This window comes from Sinocyclocheilus anshuiensis, unplaced genomic scaffold (assembly GCF_001515605.1).
Source record: "Sinocyclocheilus anshuiensis isolate Anshui unplaced genomic scaffold, SAMN03320099.WGS_v1.1 scaffold749, whole genome shotgun sequence".
In the NCBI taxonomy this organism is placed as follows: domain Eukaryota; kingdom Metazoa; phylum Chordata; class Actinopteri; order Cypriniformes; family Cyprinidae; genus Sinocyclocheilus; species Sinocyclocheilus anshuiensis.
Genome location: NW_015536489.1, coordinates 450,123 through 472,208, shown reverse-complemented (window position 1 = coordinate 472,208; position 22,086 = coordinate 450,123). Strand labels below are relative to the sequence as shown.

Below are 22,086 nucleotides of genomic sequence, written 5' to 3'. Positions count from 1 at the left end.
TCTTAGGAACCTTAAGTGCAGCAGAATTTTTTTTGTAACCTTGGCCAGATCTGTGCCTTGCCACAATTCTGTCTCTGAGCTCTTCAGGCAGTTCCTTTGACCTCATGATTCTCATTTGCTCTGACATGCACTGTGAGCTGTAAGGTCTTATATAGACAGGTGTGTGGCTTTCCTAATCAAGTCCAATCAGTATAATCAAACACAGCTGGACTCAAATGAAGGTGTAGAACCATCTCAAGGATGATCAGAAGAAATGGACAGCATCTGAGTTAAATATATGAGTGTCACAGCAAAGGGTCTGAATACTTAGGACCATGTGATATTTCAGTTTTTCTTTTTTAATAAATCTGCAAAAATGTCAACAATTCTGTGTTTTTCTGTCAATATGGGGTGCTGTGTGTACATTAATGAGGGAAAAAAATTAACTTAAATGATTTTAGCAAATGGCTGCAATATAACAAAGAGTGAAAAATTGAAGGGGGTCTGAATACTTTCCGTACCCACTGTATATGTAGAATATTCAGTGACAAATACACAAACTGCTCTATGACATCAACAAACCATAGTCTTTTCCCATTAAAAAATAAATATAAATAACAAGGTACACCAATAGTACAGGCATTTATGAGTGGTTACTTTGCAAGGCTTCTACAATGGATTGCATTTTTGATAAGCTGGGTTAGTTTTTTTGTTAAGTTATTGTTTGCTTCCAAAGCATGCAAGCACAACAGACAGCAGAAAATAGGAGCAGGCTTTCTGTCTATTATACACCAAACAAACAAAACATGAAGATAAAGATGTGTCTACTCAAGAGGTCTGGTCTACTCTTTCATTCTTAATTCCCCTAAAAGTTTGTTTAGTCTCAGGCAAGGCTTAATTGCTGATGTTCTTAAAATTGATTATCAGCAAATTTGTGTTCACAAAAATGTGAACTTTAAGCTTAAGTTAATAATCACTTAAACTCAGTCACTCAATAAAGCCTCTGTATCATAAATACATCAGAGCTGAATAAAGCCTGTTCCCTGTTGATACTACACTTGTACTGCGTCTGCTAAGATGCTATGGGAAAAAGCCTTTTTTCTCCTGAACTGAAGCCTTTTTTCAATCACGCAGTGAAACTGCACGGCCATTGGTTCGTGCAGTGTAGAAAAAACGAACCAGCGGAGCTGCACGAGCCTATGGAGACAAAGCCCGCCAGAGCCCGCCAGAATGGCCGGAGCCATCTGGCTATATAAGCGGGCGTTCGCCACAGGATTCTCAGATTTCTTCTCCTTCAGCGATGACTACTCTCTACGCTGATCCGAAGCCTGCTCGCCGTTGACACGCCTTCGCAGCTGGAACTGGGACCTCTCAGCTAGGCTGACCTGCTTCTCTGCCGCCTCAGTGACACAGCAGTTCCGGTCCATTTCCCCTGCCGCCATCCGGCGATTCTGAAAGAGCTTGTTTCTAGCAGGTAAGCCCTAAAAGAGCAATTTCTAGCGACATCGTTGCAAATGTCGCGCTGCGAGTGTGGCTCGTGCAGGGAAACTTGCACGATGCAGAAGAGCAATGAGTACGTCATATGTCTGGGCAGATTCTAAATGTTTTTGGGATGCTGGTAGCTGAAGGATCAGCTACTAAAAGAGCTTGGCGTGGTTGCAAATGCCGCACCGTTACTGCGGTTCGTGCGGGTCTCCCCTGCACGCCGATGACGGCCACACGGAGTGCGTTTCCTGCTTGGGGAAATCCCACGCGGAAGCTGCGCTCACGGGAACTGATTGTTCTCACTGTGAGAACTTCAGTCTCTCCTCTCTTCGCTCGCGGATCGCTTTCTTTTCAGAGAGTGACTATGCCCCTCGCGCCCTCCCATTTTCTTCCTTCCAGGGACCTGTGAGGAAAAAACAACGGGGCAGAGGACTTGAGCGTCTGGCTGCAAGCAAGCTTACGTCAGCCCAGATCCCACGTGCCTCGCCCTCACCCCAGAGAGAGAGTTCTCCCGTCCTCTTCTCCCAGTCTGCTCAGCGTCCCTCTGCCTGCGCGAGCAATCTGGTCTCATTTGGGGGAGGTGAGGACGAGCTGACTGATGACAGCATGTCATTGACAGCCTCAGACGCAGAGGAGCTGTTGGGCTTGGTGACCAACCCCACCCCCTTGCCATCGTCCACACCCAGCGCCGCCAAAGACGGGACGGATGTCGAGCTTTTCTGTATCCTCTCGAAAGCGGTCGAAGAGCTGGGTTTAGAATGGTCTCCACCAGAGGAACCCTCTCGCAGCCATCTGGATGAATGGTTCCTGCCGGGGTGCCGTCAGGCCCCTCGTCAGCGTGCCTCTCCATTCTTCCCGGAGGTCCACGACGAGCTCACCAGATCATGGCGCGCTCCCTACTCTGCCCACCTCAGTACTTCTGCTTCATCCGCCCTCACTTCTATTGATGGTGCTGAAGAGAAGGGGTTCGACAAGCTGCCTCCCCTGGATGAGTCAGTGGCCACGCACCTCTGCCCGCCCACGGCTATCGGCTGGAGAGCAAAGGCCACTCATCCTTCCAAGCCTTGTAGGACCACTTCAGCTCTCGCTGGACGCGCCTACACTTCAGCTGGACAGGCGGCTTCGTTGCTTCATTCAATGGCAGTCTTCCAGGACTTTCAGGCCAAGATTCTCGCATCCTCAGATGAGTCTGGCCTGGACCCCGCGACCCTCAGGGAGCTGAGGAGCGCAACCGACCTGGCTCTGTGCGCCACCAAGACCACCGCTCAGGCGAACGGGAGGTCGATGGCCAGCCTTGTGGTGCTCGAGCGCCATTTATGGCTGACGATAACGGAGATCAAGGACGCGGATAAGGTCCCCTTCCTTGAAGCTCCGGTCTCCCCCAAGGGTCTCTTCAGACCGGCGGTCGAAGGATTCGCAGAGCGCTTCACAGAGGCACAGAATTCGTCCCAAGCTATGCGACATTTCCTGCCAAAGCGCACCTGCTCCGCTGCTACCTCTAGTCGCCCTAAGTCTACGTCAACTCAGCAGCCCGCGAAACCAGCACCTGCCGCCCCCGCCGTTCAGCCTGCTAAGGCTCATCAGACGCGAGGGCGCTCCCGCTCGGCCAGACGCTACCCCCTTCCTAAGCGCCAGGGACCCCGACGCAAGATACCGTTGGACCCGGCGTCTCATGCGTCTTCCTGATCTGCGGAACAGGAAGAGGATGGGGCCAAGTCTCACTTCGACCAGACCGCCTCCCAAGCAGCCTCTCTTAGACCTCCTAGCACCCCGTTCAACTCTGGGTACAGAGGGAAATGTGTTTGTTGCCCGTTCAAGCGCCCAAGCAATCAGCCTTATGTTATAGCAGGAAAAATAAAACACAAACATTTTCAAAAAGAGAGCAAATTTCCTCTTCCATTTCTCATGAGTATTCTGCCCCCATGCGGCCAGTCAATCGAGTTAATCCAACCCCTCCCCACGCGGGCCAAGGCCTTCCAGGCCATCCCCAGAGTGTCGAGATGGGTCATAGGGATAATAAAACGAGGAGATTCACTCCAATTCGCTCGAAGACTCATGCGCTTCAGCGGCGTGGTCCCCACCTTAGTGCAAAGCAAGGAAGCTCATGTCCTGCGCTCAGAGGTCATGAATCTGCTGGAAAAAAGATCTGTAGAAACGGTTCCTCCAGCTCAGAGCGAGTCGGGCTTCTACAGCCGTTACTTCCTCATCCCCAAAAAGTCACACCCTCATGAAAAGGTCGTTCAGGATGACTACGCTGAAACAGATCCTCAAGGGACTGGTTCTTTTCTCTGGACCTGAAGGATGCGTACTTTCACATCCAGATAGCCCCCATATATATACAGTATATACTGTAGCTACCATGTATGTACATACACACATACATGTTTGTGCATATACATATATACAAACATGCAAAATATATCAGAAAAGAGACATGTAGAGCATGCAGGGATGTGTTATGTAGATGTCTCTACGTCCATAAGCGTAACTTGTACCTTGCAATCATCTAATAAAACTGAATTTTGAGCAGCATAGACGCACTGGTTGGAGTTGTTTTCATGATGGTTTTTGAGGTCATCATAGTAGGACTGGGTCTTGGTCATCATCTCTATATCATCAGACTTCCCATGTTGGGCGTCCAGAGCATCCAGCTCTGCCTTGGACAGATGGTAGACGATGCCAGCCCCATATGAGTCTCCAACCACATTAACTGAGGTACGGAAACGATCCCTGAGGAGAAAAACAGATGAAAGGCTCTGTTCAGCAATCACATACATTTCCTCATCTTAGGATCATCCTCATAGTAGGATCATCTAAAATATGACAGTATTCAGGGAATGCTTTCATTTAACATTTAAAAGTCCCAATCTGGATCAAATAGGTCTAGAATCAGAATACTCACAGAAGCCAGTCAACAGCCACCAGCAGACTGATATCTTGAGTAGGAAGTCCAACGGCTGTCAGAATGAGTAACATGGTGACCAGTCCAGCACTGGGGATACTCGCTGCCCCAACGCTGGCAAGTGTTGCTGTAAGACTAAATGATGGGAATGCAAGCACTTTAGTTTCATTCATCTTTACACATAAAGCATTTAGTAGAAAATCGTGTCCAGAATAGGGATGTAACAGTATGAAAATTTCTTATGACGATTATAGTGACCAAAATTATCACGGTATTGTTAAAATGTGCTGGAAGATGTTAAAAAAGAACCGACACATAAATCGCTTCACCAAGTTTTATATTTAAAAATCAACAAACAACAAATAAAATGACTTTTTGTTTGCATAATCACTAAAACAATAACATTATGTCACGGGTGCACTGCTGAGCAGAGTCAGCAGCAAGGAACGGAGAGAGATGAGGAGTACATCAATCCAACTGGGTTTTAATTTACACAAAGGAACACGGAACACTCACGCAATACATGGAGACATGACATGAACATGACCTGAACAATACCGGACGCTGGAGCACACACAGGGAACACTATTTATACACACAGGAGGAGGGGATGACAAGACACACCTGGGAGCAATGAAACAATCAAGGGAAACACCTGGGACAAATTAAACATGGGAAAGGAAGGCACATGAGGAAAACAACCACCCTCCCTGGGCTGACATCGGAAACAGGAGCCCTCCCTGGGCTTATCGGGGAAACAGGAGCCCTCCCTGTGCTTAACCGGGGATCAGGAGCCCTCCCTGGGCTTAACCGGAGATCAGGAGCCCTTCCTGGGCTTACATCGAAATGATAATTGATTAATAAATGATTATATGTATTTTATCTGCTCCATAAATAATTCTAGATAACGTATCTGAATTGTTTAAATGTGTAGAATCCACATAAGTTTGTTTTTCATCAACCGGTCAAAATTTACAGCAGGGCATGCAAATTCGGTCTGTTTTTGACCAGACAGAAACTGCACACAGGCTGAATGTAAATATAAGTCTCTGTAAATCCACTCGCTGACACCAGGTGACGCTTATGGTAAAGCTGAATTACAGCGGTTTCCCGTAAACTCTGGGAATTTTATCATGATTTATCATCAAACCGGTAATCGTTACATCCCTAGTCCAGAACAACTTAAAGTGAAAAGAACAGCCTACTGCTTAAAAAGGACAAAGATGTTCTGAATTTTGCCTAAAAAAGTTACTGAACACCTAGGCCTCATTTCTCCAGTACACCTTAAAATGTAGTATAAGAGTCTTGCCTTTTTGAAATACAAGATATTTGGTACATCCATTTTGGAAGAACAGTAGTAAAATGAAACTAAAACTGAAACAGACCATCAAACTGTATTTTGCATTGTTGCATTCAAAATATACATTATGTCATTATGGAAATGATTACTTGATTATGATTATTTACATGTGTTTTATTTGATTTGATTTTTTGTTAAATATAAGCAAACAGCAAAAATCACAGATCATTATGGCACTGTCAGCACCATATCTAGTATCTAAGTAAAATGTTCCGGTCACGAATATAACCATGGTTACCTAAATTAGGGGACGAGACGCTGTGGTAGTAACTCGCATTTAAAGAACTCCACCCAGAAGTGACTACGTCTAAAGCCGTACAGAATCACAACAGTTAATTGACAGATGCTGCTTTAAGCTCCTCTCCACAGCCCAGAGCCGTTTTAAGTAGAATAAGCCTGGGTAATCACAAGACAGGGCAACTCTTGTAACTTATAAGACACTGGATCACTGAAACTAGCCCAAGAGACATTTTTAACTTAGAGATAGTCAGACCATTGACACGGCCCATTGAGGGGCCACAAGTCCAACCTCCACTTCTCCAGGAGAAGGTACCAGATTGTCCCTTAACCTTCAAGAGAAGTGGGATTTCCCACAGAATCCATGTTGTGCTGTTTGCAAACAAGAAGAAAGCAGTCTCCACTTAAACACATACAACCGTCTAGAAGAGAAAGCTCTTGCATTTAAAATGTTCTCTGAAATGTCAGACGAAATACCACATTTAATCAAAGTTTCCACATCTCCAGACAGGAGTGCCACATGCTGCCCAAAACACGAGAAAGCTGATCTGCTCTGATCCGAATCTCCCAAAGAGGCTCCTCCCGGAGCGACATAAGACCCAAGAACAATATACGGATCAGCCAAAAATGGAACCAGCAACAGAAGAAGATGCACTGCACACTCCAATCATAATTGTCGGAAGCATGCGTATCAGCAGGAAAACATACAGACTGTTGTGCAAGAATCTCTATCCACAAAGGTGATTATGGAGACAAACCAAAGGAGGCAACAGGAAGCAAACACATCCACCTCTGCCCTGTCAAACATTTTACCAAATCAGATTCACAGTCTGAGGGTGCAAACTCCATTCTCCATGAATTAATTTGATGCTATCCTGTGCCTTATGTCCTGCTCCCAGATTACCGCTTTGCCAGGTAATCATTCATTTACCTCAATTTAATGCAAATGGCCTCCATTTATTTTATTCAGTTCCCACTTAAACGCAATCACAAAAAACCGCATCTTGTGTTTGTGATAAAGTGACAGACAAGGCTATTTTTTTGATATTTAAGAAGATCAAGTCTACATAAGTTGAATCTGCAGCTTGTTACTTTATTTATTGACTAATGTTCACATCCCATACTTGTTTCCTGTGAGTAATGGCCATAACTCAGAGATGGCCACCTTCATGCAGAGTTTAGAGTTCACATGTCCAACACACCTGCCTGGAAATTTTCAGTGATCTTAAAAACCTTAATTAGCTGCTTCAGGTGTTTAATTAGGGCTGGAGACGAACTCAGCTGAAAAAACTGGACACCCCTGTCATTGCACTTCTATTTACAAGGGTTAATTGTAGAAAATATATTGATATTGAAGTGTTAAATATATTAAATGAATAGATTCTAAAGATACTAAAATCATAGTTAGAATGTTTTTGTGTGGAGCAGTTTAAAAGTGAATCATATTGTGTTTAACATTAACATTTCTGAATGTGACTGTATGTATGACCACTGAATTTACTTGCTTTTACGTGACTTCATGCTTTCTTTTTCAGATTTAAAAAAACATAAAGGAAAAGAGGCAGCAGTCTGATGTAAGCTAGCTTTTTAAAACTTGAACCACTTGACCACTTTAGTCTGACAACAGACTCCTGAAACTAATTATTTTAAAGGTTGTAGTGCTTTTGCCATTTTGTCTTTTTTTTTGTCATTGATTGTGTAAAATAAATAAATAAAATAAACAAAATAAATAAATAAATAGAAAATATGGTAAATTCAATATTAATATTGTTCAATTCAGTATTACTACATTTCAATATTGATTCAACAACAATGATTTAGAATCAACATCACCGTGTAAGATTGATTCAGTGACATTGCTTTTTTTTTGGAAAATGAAACATTGTTTCAACATTAACTGAGGTGTTAAGTTGAAGTTAAGTTGCAACATCACTTCAAAACATTCAAAGCAAATAAAGCACGGGCAGATAAAACTCTGAAAAAGAGTTGTGATGGCACAAGCATGTCCTTTTGAGGCATCAGTGACGCTACGTCTCAACGGGCGGTGTTAGCGCCATCAGCCAAAGAACTGACATGGGCTTCAGACAATCATCACACCTGGAGGGAGAGCCCATAGCTTCAGACCCTATGAAAGGAAACTTTAGGCATCCCACATAAACTTCTGATGATACATTTCCAACTGATATAAGCATGTAGATAAGTTATACACCTATTTAATGTGTCAGCAGTCAAAATGTGTATTGTTTTGATAGTGGGCTAGATTTTATTAACTTATTTATTGCTTTATTAAAAAAGAAGAAGCAATAATTGGTGCTATGCCACTGCTGCGGATGGGAACTAATATAGTTGATTATAATCACCTACAAAAAAAACAGGAAAATATGCTTAATATATGATTTATGCTCAGCTCCACCTGTCTGTAACATTTAGTTGGTGCACAGGACATTAATTAATTAGGTGGATGTTAGTTCATATTATATATTTTTGAAAAGTAGCCCCTTCTGTCTTACCTGACAGTGACGATTTGACCTGGATCTAAATAAATTCCGTTCATCTGGGCAATAAAAATGGCAGCCACAGCCTCATAGAGGGCTGTTCCGTCCATGTTAATTGTTGCTCCAACAGGAAGCACAAAACGTGTAACTCTCTTGTCAATACCAAGGTTTTCCTCAAGACACCGGAACGTTACGGGCAGAGTGCCAGCGCTAGAAGAAGAAGAAGAAGAGGAAAACAATTCTTACTCGGATAATAAATTATGCTTGCGGTTATGTTGCAATAATTAGCAATTTGTGACTTTTTGGAGCTAGCCTGAGAGCCAATAGTCTTTTGTAAATATGCTTATTCATAATAGTAATTTATAAACTTTAAAGGGGTAACCAAAAACTGAGAAACCAAAATTCCCTTGATCTTTTGACATTTAAGACGTCATTGTAATATAAAAACATCCTGTAAATTTCAGAACTCTAAACTTTCTCGTTAATTTAAAAACAGCTTATATTGAATGCAGTCTGCCTAAATGACAGTTTGTGGAATCTTCAACTCTATGATGTAAAACTGTGCTGCATCTACAGAAGAAGATCAACACCTGCTTCTACATCACTGCCTGTCAAGCCCCGCCCACCGATTCGCACACAACTGTTAGCCAATCACAGCAGTGGGCGTTTACTTCTGAGTGTACAACCCTCCACGCCTATTCAAACAGAGCGTTCTGATGAAGGGGGTCAAAACAACACAGAAAATAGCCTATTCTAAATGATGATGTTTCCGATGTAAAAATCTTGATAACATTATAAGTGGACCTCAGAGTACAGTACTAAATAAAAAAACAAAGGCAGTTCATGACCCCTTTAGCATTTGTGTGCTCATTAACCATGTATTCAAGCACACACACACACACATGCAATGATAAATAGTGCTAGATGATATTTGCCAATACAATTAACAGTATAATTGTTTGTCTGAAAAAAAAAAAAAGATACTTAAAGAATGTTTCAGCTGTTTTTGTCCATACAATTAAAGTCAAAGGGATTCAAAAGTTTTAGGTTCCATAAAGGAAATGAAAGTGACATAAAATAAATCCAAAACTTCTGAAGCAACCTCTTCATGTGATGAACACTCCTTATTCAGTATAAATCAAATATGGTGACAGGTCAGTAACACCAAACCATACTGTTTCTTATATGTCATGATGTCATGACACAAGAACCAATGAGATGTGATGTTACCGATGTATCGCTATATTTGATTTGGGTTGGAGTTGTGCGAATTAGTTTTATGCTACCTTAAGATTATAAACTATATAGCAATTACTTCATTGTTTATATTGACACCATAAGTAAACTATCCTATTGCCCAGCACTAAACTGCTAAATGTAGACAGTTAGTATTCCAAACATTAACATCAACAATTTCGGTAAAGTTGCTTTGAATGTGTATTGTGAGATGCGTTAGACAAATTTAAAAAAATCCTTCAGGCCATGTAATATTACATTTTAATAACATTTTCAAATGTATGGCTACATAGAATGAATATATCATTCATGCAAAGAACATGTAGTGTAATTTCATACCTAGAGGCTGTGCCCAGAGCCGTGATCCAGGCCTGGAAGATGCCCATGAAGAACGAGAAGGGGTTTTTCCGTACAATTGCAAAGTAGATGCATGGCAGGAATATGGCACCATGGATGATCAGACCAATAATAACCGTCACCATGTACATCCCCAGCTGCCTGCCCACCACCTCCAGATCTTTGATAGAGATGATCTTTCCACAGATCAAGCAGGCGATGCCAAAGGGAGAGTACCTACAGAGTCAGTCCATAATGTGAGTCCATCGGTATAAATCGTTTCATTACTGGACTTCGTAATCAGCTAGAGGACATAAAAAGCATAACTGACCACATGATCATGATAACCAGCTTCATCACAATCTCATTGAGTATGTTAAAGAAGTCAATCATGAGCCTAGCTTTCTCTCCCATCTTGCCCATGCAAATACCAAAGGCAATGAAGAATCCAATTATACCTGGAAAGCATCGAAAGACAAAGATATCAATCAATATTTCAACGAAAAGTGAAGGAATTATCTATAGATATCTGCGAGTATGGTCGCCCTACCCAGCACGTTCATGCCGCTCTTGAACTGGAGAGATTTCTTGTCTTTGAAAATAGGGGGTGGTTTGGTGGCATTGGACAGATAGTCAGTGCTGTTGGTGTCATCGAAATCATGCTGAACTTCTACCTTCTTCACGACGGTCTGGATCTGTGCATTTCAACATCACCTCAATCAATTACACCAATTTATTCTTCCACTCCCACTTTATATCAGATGTCTTTAGCGGCAATGCACGTTATTAAATTAAACATTTAATACATCTATACTTACATGCAGGTACTTTAAATGTAAATACAACTAAATAATTATGTAATTATTTCCACTATTAATGACACCCTAACCTAAATTGTATCATACATAAAATTTCACACTGAATCACCAAGAGAATGTGGAAACAACATGAAGATAATATTTTGAATATTTCATATGGCATAAAATGAGCAATTACATACTATAGCCATTCAACATAACAGTATAATTGTAAGCTAGGCCTAAATTGATTGATTTTACATTAAAAATATTACCTTATTAATATTAACTTAAAGTGAGTAAATAAAAAAAAATATCCACATAAACCCATTATAATGTCACATTTAGCGGTGTTTTTCTTTTTTGGTATAGTGTGTTTGGTGATGTTTCTGCTCCTGATTCAGTAATACTACATTTCTCCAAATCTGTTCTGATGAAGAAACAAAATCATCTACATCTTTAATGGTCTGAGGGTGAGCACATTTTCAGCAAATCCACATTTTGGGTGAACTATTCCTTTAATGACCATACACTATAATGCGAACCAAAAGCACAGCTATCATAATTATTTGTAACATGTTAAACAGCAAAAATGTGTTCATATTAAGAACAACAGAAATTAGTATGTATTACACAATTTGCATACTGTATCAAATTTGTAGTTCAAATCTCCTGATATAAAGCGAGTCTGAACGTTCCCTGTGGAACTCTTACCTGCTGGAAGCAAGCCTGAACCAAGTTCTCAGGGAAGAGGTTTCTGATAAGGTCAAAAAAGGCATCAAGACTGGAAACCTCATCATTCACGGCTCCTTCTCCTAGATTCTCCTTGAGTTTTGGGTTTCCGGGGTGGATGAGGAGCACCAGGATGACCCCCAGCACAGCAGCAATGATAGTAGTGGTCATGTAATAAATCATGGCTCTGGAACCCAGACGACCACTTGACTTTGCATCCAGACCAGCGAGACCTTAGTTAGGGAGACGTGGCATATTATTTTATACATATTCACAACTCAAACATTTTTTTCCAGTGCCTTTATGTATTTTAATATACAGTTTTTTACCACTCTTGCTCAGTCAGATAGATAGATATACAGTTAGGTACATATACATATATATTTGGATACTGACACAATTTTCATAATTTCGGCTCTGTAAGCCACCAGAACAGAATTAAAAATAAAACAATCAAGATGAAATTTAAGTGCAGACTTTAAGCTTTAATTCAAGGGGTTGAACAAAAATATAACATAAAATGCTTAGGAATTACAACCATTTTTATACACAGTCCCCGCATTTTCAGGGACAAATAAATATAATCAGAAATAAAATCTTCATTTTTAATATTGTGTTGAGAATCCTTTGCAGGCAATGACTGCCTTAAGTCTGTAACTCATGGACATCAGCAGAGACTAGGTTTCTTCTTTGTGATGCTTTGCCAGGTCTTTACTGCAGCTGACTTCAGTTGTTGTGTGTTTGTGGCTCTTTCTGCCTTTAGTTTTGTCTTCAGCGAGTGAAATGCAGCTCAATCGGGTTGAGATCAGATGATTGACTCGGCCACTGCAGAATATTCCACTGTTTTACCTTCAGAAACTCCTGGGTTGCTATTGCCGTATGCTTTGTTCATTGGTCATTGTTCATTTGTTCTATAAAGCACCGCTCAATCAGCTTTGCTGCGTTTGACTGAATCTGGGCAGAGAGTATATCTCTATACACTACAGAGTTCATCCGGCTGCTTCTGTATTCTGTCTCATCATCACTAAACACCAGTAACTCAGAGCCACTGAAGCAATGCAGCTCATGCATCACACTGCTCCATGTTTCACAGATGATGTGTGTGCTTTGATCATGAGCTGTTCCAAGCCTTCTCCAGACTCTTTTCTTCCCGTCATTCTGGTGCAGGTTGATCTTAATTTCAGCCATCCAAATAATGCTTTTCCAGGAGTGCTCTGGCTTTTTTAGATGTTTTTTGGCTAAATTTAATCTGGCCTTGTTTGCAGCTTGTGGTGAAGCCTCTGTATTTGCTCTGGTGAAGTCTTCTCTTGATTGTAGACACATCTTCCTCCTGGAGAGTGTTCTTCTCTTGGCTGGATGTTGTGAAAGGGTTTTTCTTTACCATGGAGAGGGTCCTCTGATCATCCAGCACTGTTGTCCTCCGTGGACGTCCAGTTCTTTTTATGTTTCTGAGCTCACCAGTGCAGTCTCTTTTTCTCAGAATGTACCAAACTGTTGATCTGGCTGCTCCTAATGTTCCTGCTATCTCTCTGATGGATCTGTTACAATCGTCTGTTTCACTTGTATGGAGAAATCTTTGACTGTATGATGTGGTTCACAGCAACAGCTTCCAAATGCAGATGAAACACTTAGAATCAGCTCCAGACCTTTTACCTGTTTAAGTGATGTAGAAATAACGAAAGAATAGCCCACATCTGTCCATGAAATGGCTTTTGAGTCAACCGTCCAATTACTTATGGTCCCTTGAAAAAGGGGGGAGGTACATAATAAAGAGCTGTAATTCCTCAACCTTTCCTACAATTTTGATGGGAATACCCTCAAATTAAAGCTCAGAGTGTACACTTTAAGACCATATTCATTATATGACTGTAACTTGAATATGTTTTGGTCAGCAACTAAAATAATAAAAAGTGTGCATACAAATTGTGTCAAAATATATATGGGCCGTATATAAAGATATGACACACAAGAAAAAAAATAAAAATAAATAAAAGTTCTTCTATATGTCTTTTGTGTGAACATCAAATATTATTGTTTTAAATCACAGTCAGCATCACAGAGATATGTGTATTGTCTGCTGGATATCTATTTAATTTCCACCTTTTAATTGTATTCATTTGTTCTCACAATTTTAATTTCCTAAATGGCTATCGGGCTTAGTAAAACATGCATGAATGGAGGAAAGCCACAAATCATTATAATTTGAGATCATTTTATAATTAATATTAATTAATTAGGGCAAACCCTCAGAAAAACACAGGGTGAGCTATTTTATGCATGAAAGACACGATCCTCAATAGACTAGAAACAGTAGACCATTTGCAAATCAGTTCTTGTGGGTGCCTTCAAGTTTGCACGTGTTTTTATACACAAAACTTTGGTAAATCTGGGCTTTTGTGCATTTATTAATTTATCGGGGCAGTTGTGGCCTAATAGTTAGAGAGCCAGACTTGTAACCTGAAGGTTGCAGGTTTGAGTCTCCGGTCCAGCAGGAATTGTCGGTGGGGGGAGTGAATAACAAGTGCTCTCTTCCACCCTCAATAACTCACGACTGAGGTGAGAGCTTTGAGGAAGTCACTGAACCCCCAACTGCTCCCTGGGTGCCGCAGCATTGGCTGCCCATTGATCCGGGTGTGTGTGTGTGTGTTCACGACTGTGTGTGTGCTCTTGGATGGGTTAAATGTGGAGTATAAATTCCGTGTATGGGTCACCATACTTGGCCACACTTCACTTTACTTCATTTATTATACAGATGTCAACTATATCCTGAATATATCCGCAATACATGTAATCATTGAAATACGTGTACACTTTAGGGACCAATTCTCACTATTAACTAGTTGCTTATTAGCATGCATATTACTAGCATACCGGCTGTTTATTAGTACTTATAAAGCACATATGCATGTCTTATTCTGAATGATCATATTTTAGATCCCTTAATCCGACCTGATACCTAAACTTAACAACATTACTAACTATTAGGTCTAATAGTCAGCAAATTTGGAGGTTGGTGATGAAGAAGTCGTAGTTCATAGTTAGTTAATAATAGTGAGAATTGGTCCCTTAAATAAAGTGTGTCCTTCAGTTTATAAGCAGATACTTTTTTAAAAAGTTAGTGCAGTTATTATCGAAGTCTAGACTACTCCAGACAACTACTGGCACTACTAACATCACTCAACTAACTTAAACAGGATGTTTAACTATGTAATACAGCAGACATCTGTAATTGCATATTATATATAATATTCTAACCATATGAAAATAAATATTTTCCACCCCCCCAAACTTTTAATAGCATCCTACTTCAGACCTTTAACTTCCCCTCTATTTCTATCTCTACCTCTATTTATTTCTGCAGACTTCGGCTGCTTGAACTTGTGACAGTCTAATTCTGTGTTTTCATTTTTAAACAATGCTTCATAGGTGACATGATCAAACGAACACAAGTCCAATATAGGGCACAAGCAATGGCCTTTCTTGACACAGATCACTTCTCTAAGTATTAAACTGAATGCACAGAAATTAAAGAACAGTTTTTGATAACCAAAATCAGAAAACCTTAAATACAGTAAAGAACTATAAAGCAGAAGCAACAGCAAACAGAATCTGTGAGAAGATAATCTTAAAAAGATGGAGCACAGTTCTTCTCACGTCATTCTACATCAGTAGATCTTGGCTTAATTAAATGAAAGGGATGAGCATGTTTTGAAAAGGCCTAAGGTTTAAGGATGACCTCACTGTTTCCCCCTCTGTATAATATAACACACCCAGGCAGGAATTATCAGCAGAATTAGTTGTTTGTGGTTTCATCAGTGTATTTAACATTTTCAATCTTATTGTTGACAGCTTATTAAAAGATGAAGTTTGTGTTACCTGTGATTAAGCTGGAGATGATTAAGGGAAGGATGAGCATTTTTAGCATCCTCATTAGAATATCTCCAGGGAAGGCAATTACCATGACAATGTTGTCATCGATCGGAGAAGCCACACGCAGCAGCATCCCAGAAACAGCTCCCAAAATCACACCTATGATGGGGAAAAGAGTGTTCCTTCTGTTGGAAAATATTCCTGAGCATACTTTAAAGGTATAGATAAATATGTGGCCATATGCGATTCCAAACAAATAAATCATACCACCCAGTTAAGAGTCTGGGAATGCAGGTCCAGACAGTCATACGGGACGTTTTCAGATATTGTGTCGAGTGAAGTCACTCTTCTGCCACCACCTACTGTACCCAACAGTCTCTACAGAACTAACGCACCCCTACTGAGGCACTGCACTTTCTGCCTTGATAATCCTAAAAAGAAGCTTGTTTTTTTTATATCCTGAAACACACATAATCACACAAATGCCTCACACTTGCCCACTCAGGATCTCTTCACGGAAATACTATCTGCCATCCACACCTTCCAAAGACTCCAGAGGAATATATTCACCTATTCAATTACTTCAACAATGCAATATGACAGTAACTTCCTCTGTTTTCGCTCTGTATCCAGCAGTGCTTCAGAACTATACTAAAATGTACTGTCACCTGCTCTCTTCTGAGCCTTTACTGTCCAGATACCATCAGAACATGCTATGTGTGCTGTCTTCTTTTCTCTGTCTGCTGTTCCCTTTCCTCACTGTGGATTGTTGAAGAGCACTCACCCATCACAGTCAGCGTGAGCAGCAGGTTCTTGCACATCTTCTGACATATTGTTCCCAATTTGGAGCTTGGCCTCGCCTCGATCGGCTCCAGGTGGCTTTCGTGCACCCTAACCTCCACGTGCTTCGGCATGATTCCAGAACTGCAGAGAGAAACAGCCAGAAGAATAAATAAGTCAGTCGTTTCATGGCATGAACATGTGATCAGTGTGACAGTGTTTCAATGTTGTGTAGCTCTCAGCATGTGCTAGCAGCAGCCAATCGTTCGAGGCATCCGCAGGTTCCATGCATTTCTTAGATCCACAGTAGGACGCATACTGTCATCGTTTTTGGGCACAAGAACATGTAAAAACTGCACTCTCTCTGATGAGGGGAACCTCCTCTGCTGCCCTTTCCAGAAGAGAATGGATTTCCCATCCTGGAAAATGGGTTTCCTGAACAGATATCGCTGTATGAGTTACTCCTTTGAATATCACCAGGGTTCACTTGAACGGAATGATGTAACCATGATTTACAGTTTAAATCACCCGGTCTGACACATTCTCTGATGACTGCCAAGCGGACAGACAGGGGAATCAATGCCTGCGAGGACATCCACACTGATGAAGGAACGAACCGGGGCTTCAATCCTCACAAATCATCACAGATGATAAATCGCATACAAAGAGACTTTCTAAAAGCCATAGATGGCACACAAAAAACACTTCGTGTCGTAGAACAACAGGCTGAGAAAAACTGCACTGAAGACATAAAAAACTCAAACAATGGCACCGTGTGTTCGCTCATAAGGAGAATACGACAAAGCTTCTTATGAGTGTTGATTTAGTGTTATCAGAAAAAGCAAGTCAAGCAATGTACAACATCAAAGGATACTTTTTAGTAACAAGATACAGGTAAGAAGACAACGTCAAAAGATAATCAACAACCAGCCCTAAATATGGCAGCTCCACTTTGTCTTATTTCAAATTGTAGGGCTTTTTTTTACTTTGTTAGCAGTAAAAAAAGTAGGGTTCAAAAGGTCCTCAAATCAAAAATCAAGCGAGTTTTGTCCATGATCATGCAAAGTTTTTGTCAGATATCAGCAAGTTTCCAACGAGCTCTACATATCTTACATATCCAAAGTTTAATCCATATATTGACATCTAAGCAAATACATCTTGAAATAAATAAACAAGCAAACTCATAATTGCACAGGTACCAAAAATGATACAGACATGACAAATGAACATGTAGACCTTGCAAATGCATTAGCACGGCTTCTTCTTTCAGACACAACACTTTGGTGTTCATGTTGGCTGATCATGTGCGATCTTATGTAATCACACATTTTTAATTGGATGTGTATTTAAAGGAGTTGGCAGCATGGGCACATGTGCTTGTCTTAATGAGACAATCCTGGTCTCCCTATGGGAAGATCTCCTCATCAGCGTCAAGGAACACAGATGGAGATCACAAAGTTTTGTTATTTTTGATGTCTAAGTGAAAATTTGTCATCCAAATATCATATCAACACCACTTTTACCAAGTTTAGTGTTCAAGGCCCTTTTCTATTACAGGGTCAATATATACATAATAAAACATCAAAACTGAAATGCTTATTTAACAGAATGTAAAGAATGTCTTAAATTTATTACACATATAAGCATGGCAAGTAATGATACTTCCATTAGACCTGTGTGGCTTTATTCTTCGAGACTAATTCTACACGCCAGTCCTCCGAGGAGCAGCAGGACGGATGTCCATTAGGCACATGAGGACCATCCTCACTCTGATACACTCTTTTGCTTTGTGAAGCTGAGGAGAAAGAGCTCACAAATTGCTTGAGCATATAACACTAGCGACGTTCATGTGTTAGTACAATCATTTTTTAACATGTTATTCTTCCCAGCTTTATCTTACATTTTCTTTCATACATAGTAGCCCAGGTGAGTCTAAATCACTGCATTAATCTTTTTTTTTTCTTTATTTGAGCACAATAATAATGAAACAAGGCTTCTCCTGCCGCTGCTACGCACATGATACACAGCTTACACATGTGTCGTTTCAACCTGATGATCCCACCATCTCAGCTTGCATCTCTGCCTGCTCAAGCTTGTGAAGACAAGCAAAGTCAGATCCACGTCACAGGCCTCCTGATCTCACTCCACTGGCTCCCAGTCAAAACCCTCTGTCTGTTCCTCTCTGGAGGAATGAGCTGCCAACTTCCACCCAAACTTCTGAGACCATCGCAGCGTTCTAGAAGCAGGTGTCCCTGCTGACAACACTTAAAGGGATAGTTCACCCAAAAATGAAAGCCATCCTAGCTGTGTATGACATTTTTCTTTCAGACGAATACAATCAGATCCTTTTTTGGTGAACGATCCCTTTAACAACTCAACAACTTTAAACCAGTGCACTTACACACATACACAAAATCCTTCTATTTATTCCCTGCATTTCTCTTCTGCTCTGGCCTGAGGAGTAAACCTCAAACCACTTTTCAACAATGTAAAAAACAAAACAGGCAGAGAAATATAATAATAATAATAATTTATGCATTTAGCAGACACTTATATCCAAAGCGACTTACAGTGCATTCAGGCTATACATTTTTTACCAGTATGTGTGTTCCCTGGGAATCGAACCCACAACCTTTTGCGCTGCTAACGCAATGCTCTACCACTGAGCCACAGGAACATCAAATATAGAGAAATATCAAAAACATCAGAAATATAGAGTGATAATTTTATTTACAATATAGAATTATATAGCAGCACCAAAGTAGTCCAAATGACGCCATGTTGCATTCAGAGTGCTCATTGACGGTTTCCAATAGTTATGTTTGAGGAACCGAATACAGCTGCAGTTGTTTATCGCTAAATCTTGATCCACTCTATGAAGGTGCACATATCTCATTCAAAAGCACACATCACCCAAAACACAGCATGTCCCAATCTGTGATGACTGACTTGGCATTTAATACCACTGATGTAAAACCTTTGTCATAACACTTACACTTTTTTATTGTAATTATATGTCAGATCAATTCCCAGAACATCCCAGTCCCTCGACCAGCTTGTCATGTTCCCACAGTGTATCCTGGTGCCATCACATGCCCAAGTTAATAGTGGACACAAACTCAAGCATCCACAAGATCCATGTAAGAAGAAAACAGGACTCCACAGACCCCACACAAGGTCTTCCACTGCTCCACGGTCCAGTTCCTCCGTCCGGTCTGCACCTACACAGGCCCAGATGCTCATACGCCATTGATTCAAGCATATTAGACATTTGACTGTGGATGAACTGCGTGAGTGCGATTTAGTGTCTCAAACTCTCATATACTAAATGAGTGCTTTGCTGCACACAAACATGTCAAAAGATATGGTCATTATTAAGAGTTGACACAACTGATTCATGTTTAGCACACAGAGATGGTTCAGCGCTTGCTTGCATCCGATGGTGATGCCTACATCACTACATTGCATATTCAGTTCTACCAATGCACTATTACTACTAATGCATTATCCTCACTGCATCAGTGCCAGGAATGTGAGCTGCTTCATGCATGGCAAAACATTGCAGGAGGTGATGCAGTCAGCCCAAGGTGTGAGCCACACCTTAAAGAATTTTAAGAAATGAGTGTCCATTGTGAAGGATTTGTCTCGTGCTTTCTGACAGACGGTAAGCCAGGGGTCTGAAATCTACTGCCCTCTGACCGGCCCGCAATACGATCACATTCGCCAGACTGCTAAACTCAAGCCAGCTTTCACGCTACGGCTGGTGCTCAGCCACGAGATGGACATGCTCTGTGTTTTTAACTACATAATGTTTATGTTTCAGACGTAGTAGCAAAGGACAATTATAGTTTGTCAAAATACACAGTTGTAACCATTGAGAGAATAGTCTTTCAACATAATTTGACGTGTTTTACTTTCTCTTTGACAATGTGTTTCACTTTAATTCTTCTCCCAGTTTTATCGGCCACTTACTTTCATGTCTTTTGAGAGAAGTGGAAGAATTTATGCATTGTGAATGAGAGAAGTCTCACTCCCTGACTGTGCTGCAACGTAAAGAAACATGGCTGCTCATTATAATTCGCAGAAGATATAATATGGCCAATGTACATTTACTTAGATATATTTAGAATCAGAAATCTAGTTAACACTGTCATTGCAAGCACGCTATTTTAAAGCATGCTGCTAAGAAATGCAGGAGCAATAAAGATGTCAATATTAAAATTGTGTTCTGTCAATTAATTTACATAGTAAAATCAATCCATGGAATAACAGCGGAATGATGTGCATCTGTTACCATATATAAATAGTGATTTGCGTATGTAAAACTCATCATGCGAATGAAATATTAAAAATCTCTATGTATAATAATCTACCATCTATGAATAATGGCAATTATGCCAATCAGATCTGAATATGCTAAGGTATTGAGGTTATATGTTTTTTCGCCAGTTTTGCTGTCTTCAAAAATGGCCAGGAGGACGGTGTGTTCTGTAAACGGACGAGAACAGAAGTTTCAGGATGAGTCCTGTGTGTGTGAGTGTGAGGGACTGACAGACAACAACTCAAACAATAATAAAGAGAGAGATGATCACCCTGTTTCTTTCAGTCTTTATCATCCACTGTGAAACGTTTGGGCTGCTGAAAAGTGTAGAGCCATTTATTTTCATTTGAAATTATTCTTAGAATTATTTTAAAGCATGGCAATAATATAAAACTGCCAAAGTTTACTCTGAAGGCATCGTTCAGGTCATTTGTTACGCATGGTGTGTGTGTGTGTTTGTGAGAGTCTGGTGCTCAGACATACAAGACTACAGTCAAATACATTATTACACGAATACTCGACAAAAGTTCACCACTGTGAAAAGACTTTTAAAATTTTAATTGGAATTGCCACTGGAATTATGGAACTTTTGTTTCCTGGTTCTTTAGCCCAAGCTCCTGGTTCTTTAGCCCAAGACAGTAATTACTGCCGCATGCACAGTGTTAATGTGTATGCTTTCATGTAACTATGTGGTACAAAATAAGAAATACTCCAAACTTACAGAGTGTGAGACAACAGGCAAATCTCCATATCATTTTAACAATGTGCAGTGGTGAACATCCCATCCACCCGCTGGACAAAAGGTAAAAACAGCAGCAGGCTCAGATCTGCCATGTCTAGTCACTGTGAATGTGAGCTAAACTCTAGCGAATGCACCTTTAGGGCCGCCCTCACATGCATACAACTACAAACAAAGAAGAAGTCACCAAAAATACACATGAAAGTAACATTCATTAACAAAAGTAGAGACTGTTTATTGGATTTCTTTGTCAGAAGTGAACACCTTCACATCGTCTTGCTCACTGAAAGTTAGCACAAATATAGCTGCATCATTTTACTTAAAGGTAATATATTCAGCTGGTTGATCATCTATACCATAAATGTGCCATCAAACTGCCTGACTGTCATATTCTATCCCAGCCTCTGAAGAGTGAGATTATTCTGACACAGGATACTGACCCTGTCTGACAGATCAGCGGTTCTAGCTTGCATCATGAAGATGAAGAAGAAATACTATTTTCTTTTTATTTATTTATTTATTGTATGGATACAGTGTAACTATAGTGAATTGTTGTATGTTGAGCTGCTCTCTTGATTGCTCAAGACAAATTTCTCCTAAGGGAGACATAAAGAATGAACTAAACCAAACTAATAGGCCTTACAATTAGCATTTTTTTCTGGATACTTCAACTCAAAGCACTTCACACATAACAGGGGAAATTCCCTCAGCCATACTGTGTGTACAATCCAAAATTTTGATCAAACATTATGTGGCATTTTGGTTCGATCAAAGTGCACTCTATTCTTTTGTTCTGCTTAATTTAGTATGTGCATTA

General features: G+C 40.6%; 1 protein-coding gene across 2 annotated transcripts in view; it reads right to left on the bottom strand.

The window, feature by feature from the left end:
- The window catches only part of LOC107685079 (excitatory amino acid transporter 2-like), a 41,809-nt gene that overhangs the window by 5,972 nt on the left and 13,751 nt on the right, over positions 1 to 22,086 (bottom strand). The window contains exons 2-10 of one of the 2 annotated variants that reach the window (XM_016481547.1): positions 16,214 to 16,353; positions 15,436 to 15,588; positions 11,542 to 11,792; positions 10,581 to 10,725; positions 10,362 to 10,488; positions 10,034 to 10,267; positions 8,474 to 8,668; positions 4,367 to 4,501; positions 3,960 to 4,194 (exon numbers count right to left, since the gene is read on the bottom strand). In XM_016481547.1, the coding sequence (XP_016337033.1) occupies positions 3,960 to 4,194; positions 4,367 to 4,501; positions 8,474 to 8,668; positions 10,034 to 10,267; positions 10,362 to 10,488; positions 10,581 to 10,725; positions 11,542 to 11,792; positions 15,436 to 15,588; positions 16,214 to 16,343 (1,605 nt within the window). In that variant the 5' untranslated portion in view covers positions 16,344 to 16,353. The remainder of the gene's footprint in view (positions 1 to 3,959; positions 4,195 to 4,366; positions 4,502 to 8,473; positions 8,669 to 10,033; positions 10,268 to 10,361; positions 10,489 to 10,580; positions 10,726 to 11,541; positions 11,793 to 15,435; positions 15,589 to 16,213; positions 16,354 to 22,086) is intronic. The other variant, XM_016481556.1, reaches the window with a different exon arrangement.